Below are 15,475 nucleotides of genomic sequence, written 5' to 3'. Positions count from 1 at the left end.
GTGTTTGATTAGGGTTAGAGCTAAACTCTGCAGGAAAGTGGATCTCGCGAGCCAGATTTGAGGATCACTTGTCCAGAGGAACAGTGGAGGACCTACAGTAAGATGTAGCCAACTTTGCACTGCCCTCTAGTGGCATTCCTCCAGCAACCGACTTCATCAAACCTAAAAAAAAATCCTAATCCTAAACCAAAGGTGGTTCCAAAGATTAGTTCAAACACGCCTGCCTGACATTTTCAACTAAACCAGAAGACACTGATGTTCAACTTCATGTGTGTTTGATCAGTTGTGAAACAAAACTCTGTAAAAGGAGAAATCCAGATGAGTAGGGCTCATCAATCTGCTCCTAAAGAAATAATACTGCCTCATTCACTGATCTAGTATGAGTTCATCAAGCAAACCTTCTTAAGCTTGGTTTTGTGACCTAAATAGGCAAAATTAATAGTTAAACAGATCTACAAATCTAATAAATAATGGTATAGCTGCAATCTACATATTAAAAACAATTAGTAAGCGAAGCAGACTGGAAAGATTGGCTGTTTTTCTATTGCATAACAGTGCTAGTTCCTCCTGTAAGTTCTACATTTGGTTCTCTTTAGCAGCCTGTGATTGGGAGAAGCCCTCCTCCGCTAAGTGCACGATGACCAGCGACTGACAAGTCTGTGAAGGCAGGGCTAAGCAAAGTACATGGTCCTCAGAGTGTCGTGATGGATCTGCACAGCTTTGGCCAGGACCTGGGGGTCTCGGCCATTACTCTGGCCCGACATGTGGCTGCCTTCCGCACTGTGAAAGAGGAGAAAGAAATGAGCAGAGGCAGAAATGTACACTATGAAATACATTTTCCTTGACTTACCAGGGAGATACAAACTTACACAACATGTGCACTACCATTCAGGTTTTCAAGAAATCAATCAGCAATGATGCGTTAAATTGATCAAAGTTGACATTTATATTTATGTTTAAAAAAAGATTTCCATTTCAAACAAATATTGGTCTTTTTCCTAAAAAAATTATACCGATCCCAAACTTTTGAACAGTACATACACTGTACACAGTAGTAAAGTGCAAACATCAATATATAAAAACTGATTAAAAAGTGTTAACTTGAAACATACATAAATATAAAAAAGAAAAAAAGATCTCCTTTTTTTAACACTCAGGAGCTGTGAAGATGTGTAGATACAGTCCAATGATATAAAATACTACTTTTATATGGTATTGCAACACAAATCTGAGTCTGTTTTTTAGGCGGCAGGCTTGAATAATTCAACTTCCTGAAATCAAACCATCACTCTGAATCATTGAAATGAAGAATACTGGCTCACTGTGACACCTGCGGCAACCAAGAATATGCAAAGCCTATTCAAATCCGAATGACTGACAGCTTCCAAAAGCCTTTAATTTAAATCAAATAGAAAATTTCTACTTCTAGACACCAAGACAGCGACAATCAGGCCAGTAAATCCCTCACCTGTCGTGCTCTTTATCCACTAAATGGTAGCGGGCTCTAAAGGCCACTAGGTGGGCATAGTAGGCAGGCGCAGGGATGGAAACGGAGCGAGTACAGCGCACATATGTGTGGCACAGCTGGTAGGTCAAGAGCTGGAATTCATCGGCTGTAAAGCAGTTGTCGTCCCATAGCACATGGTAGTGTGACGGTCGGCTTGTACCCTGGGTAAAAGAGGTTAAATAATCATTTTGATGAAATGCATTATGTTCAGTTCTTCCAAATAGTGTAACTTTAAATGGATTTAATAACTCAATTAATCAATCAATTGATTTGACAGGCAATAATGCAGCAAAACAAGACTTAAAATGCACTAATACAGTTATTATGTCTGTGTGTTCATACCTGTATTCCAGCATGGCTGCACAGATAAAAGTCAAATTCGTAAGGATGGGTGATATCAGTGTCCACTGTGGTACCTGCTGGTATGTTACCACTGCGGCCCACCTTTAAAAATACGAAGAAAAGTAAGTGTGTGAGTTAAAAAAAAATTAAGAAAAAGTGAGGAAAATGTAACAAAGCTTTTAGGAGAAGTCTCTCATATTCACCCTCTCAGTGGGGTCAGCGCAGAAGAGACGAGTGTGGTGACGTTTCTGCACAACAATGTAGGTAATTCCTGGTTGATAATCCTTCTCAAGGCTGATGCAAGCTTCACGTATGGCCAACAACTCGTAGTACAGCACCTAGAAATAAACATGTAACATACAGTTCAAGAATACTACTGAATTTGGCAGGGCTGCATGATGATGGTTAAACTGATAATCATGATGATTATAGTCATTTTAGAAATGTATTTTTAGATTTCATCAGAAATCCAACTTGAATTGGTTATTTTTCCTCATCTAGTTTCCTGAAGTATTATATTTACCATATAAATTAACACATTAAAACTGTACAAAACAAGTTCTCTCAAAAGCTAAAACATAGCAAACAGCGCCTTTAACCACATGAAAAAACAGACTGGCTGTATTACACTTTCATTTAAGAAAAATATCGCAGTGGAGATTGCTCCAAACTTACATTTTTGATAACTCCAACTTATATTTTTGTTAGTGTTTTCAGCTCATCGGCACTTTTTTTCTTAAAGCAAAGAAATGTGGGCATGGTTAAAAGGTTGGGAAGAAAATGTATCCATTTAGGAGAAAAGCTCCGATTGGGGGATTTTAAACTCTTCAGATCTGGCAACTGCACTCATTAAAACTTGTGGAGTTTTGTTACCATTGCAAGATAATGCAAACGGTTAAATGAAAATGAAACATTTTCATGATATATAACCAGCTGGCAAATATCAAAGACAATTATGCTTAATCAAGAGAAATCACAATAAATCGGGATCATGATTAAAATACATTTAAGCATCTCATGAGACTCTTTCGACCACATGCAGTGGAGGCTAAGGGAAGAGAGGGGGCGCTAGAGAGCCTCACCTGTCTGAACTGTCCCTCAGACACACCGTCCCTGTAGAAGATAATTCTGGTGGGTTTGTAGTGGGTGGACTTGTAGAACTGGATGAGCAGCTCTCGCACCATGGACGCCAGGTCCTGAATCACCTCCTGTCTGGGCCTCTGAACACGGACGGTAGCGCAGTACCTGCTGGGGTGAGCGTCCATGCTGCCCACCACCTGTTCAGCAACAAATTTGAAGTGAGGAGAAGCAGAAAAACAGTATTTCTTTGAAATATCCACAGTCAACGTAACAGTCTAACTTTCAGGTCCATAATGAGGATATGATTTCAGGGTTTGCAAATTATTTTTTTTCCTTCACAAATGTGCATGATGTGATTAAATTGTAAAGAATATGACAAAAAAGGTGTGTATATGTGGTCTGTCTTTCTCACAGCTGCAATGGAGGGTTTCTTTCCATCTCCTGCGGGTGGATGAGTTACATCAGCTCCCAGAAAAATGACAGGCTGCTGGAATACAGATGGGCTGAAAATCAAACAACATAAATACACATAAACAAGGTGTTTGGCACATTTAGGGGCATTTTGTCTTAAACAATGAAACCAAGTTTTCAGTGTAAATGGATTAATTTTATTCTCTTACCGCTGATGGGGTACCAGTATGTTGTTGATGCCACCCAGTTTGACGTTGATCTTGAGACAGAGGTTGGAGAGGGTCTGAGGGGAGGTTTTCACCACGTTCTTCACCTGAACGCACTGAGTGGCCATTCCCAGAAGAGTGTCTCCAACACGTTTCACTTCAGCTAGAGAAAGAGAGCGCAGACTTCAGTGCAACAGTGAGGAGCTCAAAGAATATATCATGTGGGAGCCGAACTACATCCAGACTTAATGACCAAATAAACATCTGTCCATAAATAGTTACCATAGACAGGAGTTTTCCCAGGCAATATGACAATGATGAGTTGGAGGCCAGCGTAGGTGTTTTTCAGGTGGCGGAACATGGGCTCCACATTATCGGCTCCCTGAGCGTATTTGCAGAAACATGGCTGGCCCTGTATGGGCATCCCTGCATCCTTAGAGATCTTCCGCAGCTGGTCTGTAAAGCCCCTGCAAAAAGACAGGAGAGACACTTCAGTATTTCTTTTTTTAATTCCATTAATAAATGGTGATTTGTTAAAGACAAAAAGATGTAAAAAGCTTTACTTGAGAACTTCCTCTCTGCATTGTCTCTGAGTGGCAAAGCAGGCAATGGCCCACATCTTGATCTCCACACCAGTATGAAACTGCTTGCCTCTCATATCCCACACTCCATGACTTGGGGTGGCTACTGTACGATTCTGTAACACATGGATACAAAGGTTGTCTTGACTTGTTGAGATCAAATAGTATATGAACTCAAACAGTACACGGTGTTAAACATTTGGCCAAACCTACAGTATATGTACTTTTATACAGCTGTTACAATGAAAAACATCAAAGTTCTCACTTTGGGAGCTCTACAAATACTCCACAATGTCTAATTTATGTCTTTAATATGGCTTTCAAACTAGTTAAGTTTGTGCTCAAAAAAAGTAATCATCATTTACTCAAACTGTTGACATTCCAAACTGTTTGAATTTCCTTTCTACTGTGGAACACAAAAAAGGACTGTCAAGCTCAAAAAACCCAAAAAAACACCATAAAACAACATAAAACTAGTCTATACAACCATATTTTAAGTCTTCTAATGCTGTACACATCTTGCTTGACAATCATAATCATTGTTCACTTCTACTGCATGGAAACATGCAGCTTAGACATTCTGCTACAAATTTCTCCTTTTGTGTTTCACAGCAGTAATTCATACAGGTTTGGAATGACATGAGGATGAAGAAAATAATGACTTTCCATTTTTTACTTTTTAATTATATTTTTTGGTGAATAATCCCTTTTAAAAAACCAAACAAATTAAACAGTTGTAAGAAAACAATAACAATAATAAAAAAAATCACATTAAATGCTTCATTAAAAGCCCTATAAATAGCCACACATATTCACAATTTAACAAAAAAAATGCAAATGCAAAACAATGGTATAAAAGATATAAAAAGCCAAGCAATTACACACAAGCAACAAACCTCATTATATAAAATTAACACAGCAACTCCTCCCACATCAAAGTCTCTTTAAGGGTATTCTATAGTCTTTGTCCCACATGTAGACATTAAAGTGCCCCTATTATGGATTTTTAAAAATGACCTTTCATGCAGTGTGTAACACAGCTCTAAGTGAATGAAAACATCCTGCAAAGTTTTAAATCTGAAAGTGCACCGTGTATAAAGTTATTGTCTCTCAAAAGAAAGAGTCGACTCTGAATCAATTAAAAGACTCGTTTTTAAAACGAATCCCAAGCCGTTTCATGTTGACGTCAACATGAAACATTAGCATATTGCCCGCCCACTTGTTGGTCTTTTCGCATTGGTGAATGAAAATGCAAATTTATTCTTTGCCACTAGGTGCTGCTTTTGGAGCATAAAAATATCTTTTTCCCCGGTAACGGCTGTACACAAAGCATCACTGCACTCACAAACACTGCTTTATCAGGCATTACAGGCATGATGAAATGAAAATGAGACCAATCGGACCAAGCACCACAGATTAGCGTCACACAAAGGAGGGGTGTGGAAAAATGAATCATTGAGCGAATCGTTTGGGAGTTGTTAAGCAAGTAAGGTAAAAAATAAATGCATATTATAAGACAATTAAAGTGTTTTTTGACCTTGCATGCATGCCAACCTGTTGTTGGGGACTCCCAAAACCAAAATATGAACCTTTCATAACCCATAACCCAGCACTTTAAAATTAGCACACATTAATTATAATTATAAATGTTAAATCAAGCCTCAAACCATGACCAATTTCTAGCCTTCTACTCAAACACAGACACAGACACACATACAGTGCATGAGTGAAAGGGAATGGGTACCATAAAGTGTTCAGAGCTCACCCTGCCGCCGTACTGCAGCATAGGGGCAGGCAGGACACGACCCGTCACCTCCGCCATCTCATCCCGCACACGGAACTGAAACTCCTGCACGAAGGGGTCCGAGTTGTAGTTGGCACTGCGCACCTATGTTTTCAGAAAGATTGAGAGTTGAGACTGATTGAAAATCCTTGTGACAGTTTTGGTTTTTGCCTGGATACTATGAAGAATTACTATGATACCAACATTTTGGTAGTCTACATGAAGAATTAGGCCTACTGCAGCATCAGGCAGCAACACACTGAACTCACCAGTCTGCTGATCTCCTCTTGTCTGTCCGGTGCCGAGCGGGCCGTGGCTTTGATCATGGTGGAGGTTTGGTTGTCTGTTAATTTTTTAATGCAGCGCTGGCCTACCACAATGTTGCACACCTGAGTGATAGAGAGGACGGTCAATTTTGGCACCATTAAAATGAATCGAGACATCTGAAAAGCTTCTCAAAGTGTCTAGACGTGAATCCATAAATCAGTGAAGAAATGGTGGCTGTGGAAAGAAATGGTAGCTAATGTAATTGATCAAATATCTAGACTCTTACCTCTAAAGGCAGGTATGTGTGCTTCTGCTCTTGCCCTACTTGCAGGCAGGGCAGATGGGGGTACTTGAGCTGTAAGTTGTACTTTTCCCTGAAGTATTGTGCCACTGTTCTCTCCACAGTCTGTCCATTTTCCAACTGTAATGGAAACCTGACATAGCAAAACAAAAATTCAAAGAAAGTTAATGGAGAGCTGGGGTGACTAGCTTTAAACAAAAAGGTATGAAAAAATTCTAAAATGTTCTTATCAGTTTTTGCTCTTTAGAGGAATAGTTCACCCAAAAATTTAAATCTGCTGAAAATTACACATGCTCGGCCCATTTAAGATGTATATGAGTTTGTTTGTTCATCTGAACAGATGTGGAGAAATTTAGCATTACATCACTTGCTCTCCAATGGATCCTCTGCAGTGAACAGGTGCCGTCACCACTGTGAGCAAGTGATGTAATGCTTCAATATAACAAAAAGGACAGTAAAATATTTCATCTTTTTGACACAGTACAGACTTATTGGCCTGCTAACTGAGAGACAATCAAACCTCACATTATCATAAGAAATATACAAAACAATGCATATTCAATACACTTACGTCTGGTGGCTGGATGGCCGGCGAGTAACATTACACACCCTGTACTTCCTCCGCATGGTGCCACAGTGGGTGACCTCCACCTTTAGACCTGATGGGAGGAGAAGATCGAATTTACACCACTATACAGATGCAACTGGTAAGTTTACAGCTCAGAGTATTTTGACTATTAAATACAGTACAGGTAAATATTATGTTTCAATCCCAGTTGCAAATTTAATTTATGCAAAAATTAAAGAAGTAATGTGTAAATAAAGCAGAATTTCCTTTCCATGTTTCTCCTAAACAAAATTGTCACTTACATCCGTCACTCGCATCTTTGAGTTTCCATCCAGGTTTTTTTTTTATTTTTTATGTTATCCCAAAATGTGCATAAAAATATGTGGATAGAAACCTGGCTACTGATCTATAGCATTTACCATTCATGCATTTAAAAACTTTTTTTTTTTTTTTACGAAGCCTGCATTTTTTTGATCAAACAATTCAGTAAAAACAGTAATATTATGAAATATTGTTACAATTTCAAACAACTGTATTTTATTTTAAAATTTCATTTATTCCTGTGATGGCAAAGCTGAATTTTCACTATGATGTTTATTCAGGATTCTTTGATGAATAGAAATTACTCCATTCTTCCATTCGCACAAACCTTTGATCTCTTTGGTGAATTTGACTCTATGGGAATCAGTAAGAGGTCGAGGTTGCTCATCAATGTTGTGGATATCCAGAACCTCACACATGAACTGAATCATAGGTTGAGCTTTGTAGAATGCAGTGGCAGACACTGTGGAGAAAATAAAACATGGTCAATGTTACACGATTAGTTAATAAAATAGTTAACAAGTCATTTGCAGGTTAAATCCCCCCAAATATAAACACAACGATGCTTTTAAAAGTGGGACTACTAAATGAAAGAATGTCAATAATGGCATTATTATTTTGGATCTTTTTCTTTTATAACCACTGAACTACTAGAACCACTGTCCAGATCAAGTAACTGGATAATTCAGACCAAAATGGTTTGACCTATCATAACACTCTGACTTACCATCAATGTTCAACATCATTTTCCACATAGCTGGATGCACTGATTGGTGGAAGCCAAACCACACCTCCCTCCCCCCACCCAGTGGGTGATCATAGCCCTCGGGGGAAGAGAAAAAGGATCGTCCCACTGGGGTGTACCTGAAGTGAGAGAAGACAAACACAGTCGTTACCTGCAGAATAAACATGTGCACTCCTAAATTATCCTTATCCAACCGCTTACTGTTTATGCTACACTAATCTACAACAAAACACTTTCAGTCTCATTTTACAAGTTATGCACTGTATCGTTAAAGGCATAACAATCACTTAATGCTTTTCTAATTGTATTAAATGCCCTTTATGATCAGGTAACAGTACTCATGGGAACTCTTACTTCATAGAGGGCAGATGGCGCATAACAACATCTACAGCGTGTACGGGATTGGTGCTGATGGGCTTATCCAGGTTCAGAGGATCAGGTGTGCTCCTCCCAGTGAGGACCTCATGCAGCAAGTGCCAACTGACCAGTGACACAAACTTAATGGTGACCTTAAACAGCCTGTCCTTCCCACCTTCACCTGGCAAGGTCACATCCAGGTCCACCTTCAAATAATATACAAATGTACAGTATAATATTTAACACAAATTTACAAATGCGTTTTATTTATGATCATGAAAAATTTAATGTATTAATGTATTAAAAAATGTGTTTATATTTGATATCATATTTTTATAAAAATGTGCAAATACAGTAAGGCTGCACAAAAAATACTGCCTTTTAATTTAGTTCATTAAAATGAAATAAAATGTTAATACAGCACAATTCATTTATAAAATTATTTTAATTAATTAGCTTTTTTACATGCATTTTTCCATTTTTTGATTGTATAGAATTAAATGACATTCTATTTTCCTGATTTGTGTCAATACTTTAACATCCAAGTACAGTCATTTGTTTTCGTTACTCAAAAAGAAAAGAAAAACATGAAGTGAGTCTTGATCTGGTAGCTTATCTTGCGCTTAGTCATAGCCAATACAGCATCATCTTTTCTAGATTTAGGCAAAATGTATTAAATGAAAGAAAAAACTGTCAACGCTTTAAAGACACTAAAGTATTTTTTCAAGATATTTAAAAATGTTTGCTGCATCATTTAAAAAATTTTTGAGAGGAAAAAAACAGTAGGCTGTACGCCGCATTTTAATATTAGCCTACATTCAGAAATAATGTAGGCTAAAATACCGGTAAATAAAGCAAAATGTTTACAAACATTATAAACACAGCTAGGCTATTTTAGTTCCCTTCTCTCCACAACAAATCCTCTAAAGTTAACAGCATTTATGCTAAATATAAACGGATTATGAACAGGCTGCGATGTCAAGGTAGCAAAAATATGTTGTGTGTGCGCGTGAGGCTCCGGTGCAATCACAGCATTGTTTTCCCATCTGTTATTCCGTAATTTATGGTCATACCAAAGCTACAGATGCAAGACATCATTCAAAACTGTAAAGATTTAGCAAAATAAAGAAAACTGAAAAATAAAGAAAACTGTCAAAACTTTTGCTAAATATAGAAAACGGCTTTCTGCCATCTCGGTTTCCTTTCCGTGAACATTGGAGCATGTGACGCGTCACAATGAACTGAAACTCAGCACATTTTTTCCTTTCATTTTGTTAATCTGTTAATGATTTAAGTTAGGGCTGCACGATAAATCGCAATGGCGATAAATCGCGATAAGGCAGAGGCTGCGATTGTCATGCGAATCTTTCAGTGAAGCACGGCTCTGTGATCAGTAGTAAATCTCCATCCGAAGGCCAGAGGGCGCTCTCGCGCGGAAACTCCAAATACGCCCCGCAGAAGAAACCCAGGAAATGCCTATAGCGGTTGCTGAATAAACAGAAGATTTAACTGCTTTCATTGATTCAACGTGACTAATAAACACAAGACTATGACAATATATGATTTATCGGAGTTCTTCTTATAATTATTATTATAATTTTTTATTATAATAAAGTATATAATAATTCAATGCTAATCAACATAGCCTTTATCACTGCTTAGAATTCTATGAAATATTTTGCGTGTCTTATTTATGTTTAAGAAGCCACATCATCTCACAGAAGGATTTATTTCAAACACTCGACTGACGTTATGAAGTGAGTTTGGAGTAAAAACATGTTATTAAATGTGGTATTTTCACGTGCTTTTAGATGGAGCAGCATTTAAACAGTTTTCATTATCGCAGACGATATCTTCGATTTCATTATCGCGTGATTAAATCGTCTGCGATAATGAATGCGATATTGTATAGCTTGTCAGTGAACTACGGCTCTGTGTTGTAAATGCTGCTCCATCTGAAAGCACGCGATGGAGATTTACTACTAATCACAGAACCGGCTTTACTGACAAGTTGCGCATTACAATCGCATTCGCAACAAGATGTGACCTTGTTGAATCCGTGTTCTATACTATCCTGCAATTTTTGCTGGTTTTAATACACACAATAAGCTGTATTACCTGCCATACATTTTCACTTAAATGTAGGCCTAATGTGTGGTGTTTCCTCGGTTAAACTTACGCCAGGGCACTGCCATTGCGATTTATCTATGATGAATTTACAGCTGAGCGCAGGCATTTCACTCATTGGATGCTTCAACGTCACATTTGCATAGGCTACTTAAATTTGTGATTGGTGATTGGTTGACTGCAAAATTCAAATATTAAATGGAATGATAAAATAATGTTATTAACCGGTTAATGGCCATTTCAAATTTTCGATTCTGTTCAGAACTCTTAAATTTGATTTTGTTTCTATTTCTGGTTATCGTTTTTTTTGTATCGTAATTTCGTTCATTTCCGGTTTTTGTTTTCGTTCCTTGAACCGGTTCAGAGCCCTGCTTTCCACTTTCCACCACTCCTGGTGTCCATTTATATGTCTTACCCCCCCTGTGGCCACTGGCAACGGTTGTGCGGTGTAGAGGCTTTTCTTGCCATCATAGACTGGCCGTCTGTCCCCAAAGATTGTCACCTTAAAGTGCTGCACCATGGAATTCACCACCTCCCTAGAAGCCATTACAGAAAGGGTCATAACAGTGGTTATCGTAGGTTTAAAGGAATAGTTCACCCAAAAATGAAAACTTGCTTGTAATTTACTCAACCTCAGGCCATCCAAGACATAAATGAGTTTCTTTTTTCTTCATTGGATCAGATTGAGAAATTTAGCATTATTTCACTTGCTCACCAATGGATTCTCTGCAGTGAATGGGTGCCGTTAGAATGAGAGTCCAAACAGCTGATAAAAACATCACAATAATCCACGAAACATGACTTCAGTCCATCAGTTAACACCTTATGAAGTGAAAAGTTGCGTGTTTGTAGGAACAAAAATTTAAACCATCTCTTCTGGACAAAATACCAATAATAATCTATAACCTGCTTCCTCCAGGGAAGCAAGTCCATCCCCCATTGTCCTCTTACATCAAAACCCATTGACATAATTGTTTAGAACTGTTTTGGACTGTTTTCACCTGTAAACATTGCTTGATCTGTGCATATTTCTCTCCTGATTCAGATGAGACGAATGGAGAAAGCAACATTATAGATCGAGGACTCATATTTTAGCTGAAGCAATGGTTTGAAATTGTCTACACACATCTACACACATGCTGCTTTTAACTTCACAAAACGTTAATTGATTGACTGGATGACCAGAATTGGTCATTCTGACGGCACCCATTCACTGCAGAGGATCCACTGGTGAGAAAGTGATGTAATGCTGAATTTATTAAAAAACAGTTAAACAGTTCTAATGAAGAACCAATTTTGTCTATTTTATTTTCAATTTGACTAAATAGACTGATTAATGAACAAGTCTCTTGTGAACGTAATGGTCAAAACAAAATAAGTGTCACAAACTATATCAATTATTATTACTGCTCAGTGTTTGGCACCTGTTAACACGACGTGGGCACTTTTCGGGATTGATGTCCACATCATACAGGTAGACGTCCATTTTGGGGATGTCCACCTGGAAGCAGTTGGCCAGCAGCTTGATGGGCTTCCCCATGGTGCCATAGCCTGGCCTCCGAGGTACGGAGAACAGGGGCGCAGCCCCAACGGCTCCTGTCATGAAAATCAGAGGGGATTTCCATCCATATGAGTTTTTTTCAAAATGTACATTAGACTTTCAAAATCAGTTATTACCACTAAACTGAAAATAAAAAACACAAAAATATGACATGTAACATCAAATAGCCAACACTGTCATGGTGCCATCATAATAATCATGAAATTAAAGCCAAATCAACCTGCATACAGTCATAAAGGCGTTATTTCTCATGTGTCAATATTGACATTTCATGGAAACATGACTAATATCTAAATTAATAATAATAAATATCTCGTTCTTGACACTGACATATACACAGTGGGTGTTATTTGTCACTTATCAGGAAATTTCCTCTAAATGCCTACTCAGTGGAAACAACATAACACTCAGAATCAACCACACACAATACCAATAACCCACACCATTCATACATGCACTATTGTATACCTGTGAAAAAATAAAACAAATACACTGTCACCTAAGACTTCTAAAGAAAGATTGCAATCAATTTGACTTGACTATTCAAAAGCACACTTTTTCATATACTCAAAAAGTGTGCATTTCATATACTCAGTGTAGTCAAATAAAATGCTTATTTTTTGAGAACATCAAGAAACAGAATGTTTTGTTTGTTAAACCTGTTGCATTTTCTCCCGGTTCCATTTTTATAAGATGATTTAACAACTCCATGTAATAACTCAAAGGATAGTTCACTCAAAAAATGTAAGTTCTGTCATCGATTACACAGATATTTTGAAGAATTTTCCACACTAAAAGTCAATGGCTACAGTCAACTGTTTGGAAACCAATAATCTTCAAATATATCTTCTTTTGTGTAAATGTCATGACAGACATTTTTGGGTGAACTATCCCTTTAAAGACTTCAACCAGATGTCAAGTTTAAGTCATTTTAAGTTACATACATTTTACAACACTGAAAGTTTTAAGATGACTGGGATCTGGGTTCAAAGACATTAAGAGTTCTTTAACTATAATTTCAGATGACCAAATCAACACGTCCAAATGAAAACTGTTTTGGCAGAATCAGCATTTGTTGATATGGCTGTAAAATAATAATAATAATAATGACTAAATAAAATCTAAATAAGAACTATTAATATTGTAATATTTCACTGTAATAAAAAATTGAGCATTTAAAAAATTATAAAATTACTTGTTTGGTTATCATACAGTACGCAGTTTGTTCATGTAGGGTAGGGATTAAAAAACTAAAATAGTATGGGGGGGGGCATGGGGGCCCATCAGGACTGCCTATGCATACGGCCCGGGATCTTGTGCAACGCCCCTGCAGAGATCTATTAGTTCATGTGAAGCAGCATTGACTGTGAACCGAAGAACTCTGCTGCAAACACCAGCGGATAGCGAGCTGCTCACGTGTAAGAACACAATGCTGTGCTTCATATTTTATTTACTTAATCAAATCACAGCCTACACGATTTGATAATCACACTAAGCAGTATCATGATTTCGGTTTTTATTTCGATGAATCATGCAGGCTTATCTTGGAGACAGGGCAGGTTGCTTTAAAGGAGATGAGTGTCTACCCCTCTTTACAGGCCCCAGGAAAACGTTACTTAGCCCTATGTTGAGTAAATAACAACCTTTCGGCATTGCCATTTAAATCTGCTTTAGATGTTGCCTTTCATGTTGAGCCTTTGTCATCCTTTTCAATTTTCTTTCACTCTGAATATCAGCTCTCTGACATCACTTTTCTCGCACTGAGTGGCATACTACATTATCACATCATGTCACAGAAGGCGAGACTGTTATTGCTGTTGTAAAGATGCTTTAGAGGGGGTTTACAGAGCGAAACTGTTACTGAGAGGTGTGTAAGGGGAATTCGACTGAAACTGCTTCTTACACTTCCCAGTGTGCCGTTGCTATGCAACCAAGACTACACTAACAACCAATTAAAGGAAGAACAGCTGTTTCTATATATAGACACAGGTACAATTGATCTTGTAGGTCACACATGAGCATTTACTCTACAGTGTTCATACAGAAATCTCACAATGAAACACTTGACTGTACTGGTCACACACTTTCAGGTTAACATGAGTCCACTTTTCTCACTTTATTTGAAACCTAGCAGTTTCTTGACATGAACGAGCACCGATTTGCCTCCGATGTCGGGCATTTGTCGACGATTTTGCAAAACCTGTCGGCGAGTGAAAAATCGGGCTAAAATCGTGCAGTGTGAACTCGGCATAATGCTCACTTAACTGGCAAATAGGTGACTGGAACGTTTACAAGGGTTTCACTCATTCAGGGACTGAGACACCTCTCCTTTCATTTAATTTTTTAAAGCTAGTCAGGCAAAAGAATTTAAAGTTGTCTGATACTCATTTAGACAGACAGTTTTGCACTATATATGGGCTTCTATTAATGACAGATGGATATATTCTCAAATGTGGCTAAAATAATGTGTATCAATACGGGCATTGTTAAATTGTCAGCATTGATAATTACTTTCCCTGATTCGCTGATTAACAGAAGTGGTCATTCTGCCTAGTGTCAGGTACAAAATCTACAGGTAAGCTGGTTATATAATGTTGTCGATATTTATGTAAAATATGTTTAGATTTAAAATGTAACTTGAGCAATTAAAAAGATCTGTATTATACTGTATACCAGGGGTGCCCAATCCTGCTCCTGGTGATAGACTGTTCTGCAAAGTTCAGCTCCAACCCTAATCAGTAATCACACACACCTGAAGCAACTAATGCCGAGTTCACACTGCACGATTTTCAAATTCGTCGGATCGCCGTTGTTTTCACACTGCGTGACTATCTGGGGTAGCATTCAGTTGCTGTTGTGTTCACATTGCAGATGGATCGGGGACAGGAGGTTACACACTGCATGACTTCACAGCTCTGTCTGGTCCGCAAACTACGTTTCACAACAAAACACACGCGAGAAGTGATAAGGAAATAACGCGAGAACCCACGTGCGTCAGACCGGAGTGGAAGAATCGCCGACAGCTCTGTCTGGTCCGCAAACTACGTTTCACAACAAAACACACGCGAGAAGTGATAAGGAAATAACGCGAGAACCCACGTGCGTCAGACCGGAGTACTCGAGCAAGACTGTAATTATTAAAAAAAGATATATATAGCCCGCGAATTGTCTGTGAGCTGATTTCCAGCTACAAGGAGAAAAAGAAAAACAGATTATGCAGGAGGGAGATGCAGGGAACAGGGATTGGGTGTTCTGAAAAGAGAGTTGGAGGTAAATAATTTTGCAGTAACTGTTATGCTGATGTTGTGGCTGTTGTTT

The 15,475-nt window shown here is 38.2% G+C and overlaps 1 protein-coding gene across 2 annotated transcripts in view; it reads right to left on the bottom strand.

The window, feature by feature from the left end:
• Positions 1-11: 11 nt before the first annotated feature.
• LOC107693387 (protein argonaute-3-like) overlaps positions 12-15,475 on the bottom strand; it is a 19,012-nt gene continuing 3,548 nt past the window's right edge. Inside the window, exons 2-19 of one of the 2 annotated variants that reach the window (XM_016492748.1) lie at positions 12,021-12,192; positions 11,012-11,132; positions 8,467-8,675; positions 8,095-8,231; positions 7,696-7,830; positions 7,050-7,137; positions 6,464-6,611; positions 6,180-6,299; positions 5,872-6,015; positions 4,110-4,243; positions 3,829-4,013; positions 3,550-3,709; positions 3,342-3,432; positions 2,932-3,126; positions 2,053-2,187; positions 1,850-1,951; positions 1,469-1,668; positions 12-780 (exon numbers count right to left, since the gene is read on the bottom strand). In XM_016492748.1, the coding sequence (XP_016348234.1) occupies positions 672-780; positions 1,469-1,668; positions 1,850-1,951; positions 2,053-2,187; positions 2,932-3,126; positions 3,342-3,432; positions 3,550-3,709; positions 3,829-4,013; positions 4,110-4,243; positions 5,872-6,015; positions 6,180-6,299; positions 6,464-6,611; positions 7,050-7,137; positions 7,696-7,830; positions 8,095-8,231; positions 8,467-8,675; positions 11,012-11,132; positions 12,021-12,192 (2,585 nt within the window). In that variant the 3' untranslated portion in view covers positions 12-671. The remainder of the gene's footprint in view (positions 781-1,468; positions 1,669-1,849; positions 1,952-2,052; positions 2,188-2,931; positions 3,127-3,341; positions 3,433-3,549; positions 3,710-3,828; positions 4,014-4,109; positions 4,244-5,871; positions 6,016-6,179; positions 6,300-6,463; positions 6,612-7,049; positions 7,138-7,695; positions 7,831-8,094; positions 8,232-8,466; positions 8,676-11,011; positions 11,133-12,020; positions 12,193-15,475) is intronic. The other variant, XM_016492749.1, reaches the window with a different exon arrangement.

This window comes from Sinocyclocheilus anshuiensis, unplaced genomic scaffold, assembly GCF_001515605.1.
Source record: "Sinocyclocheilus anshuiensis isolate Anshui unplaced genomic scaffold, SAMN03320099.WGS_v1.1 scaffold566, whole genome shotgun sequence".
NCBI lineage: Eukaryota > Metazoa > Chordata > Actinopteri > Cypriniformes > Cyprinidae > Sinocyclocheilus > Sinocyclocheilus anshuiensis.
Note: the sequence above shows the minus strand (reverse complement) of the source record. Positions and strands in the feature narration are given on the sequence as shown.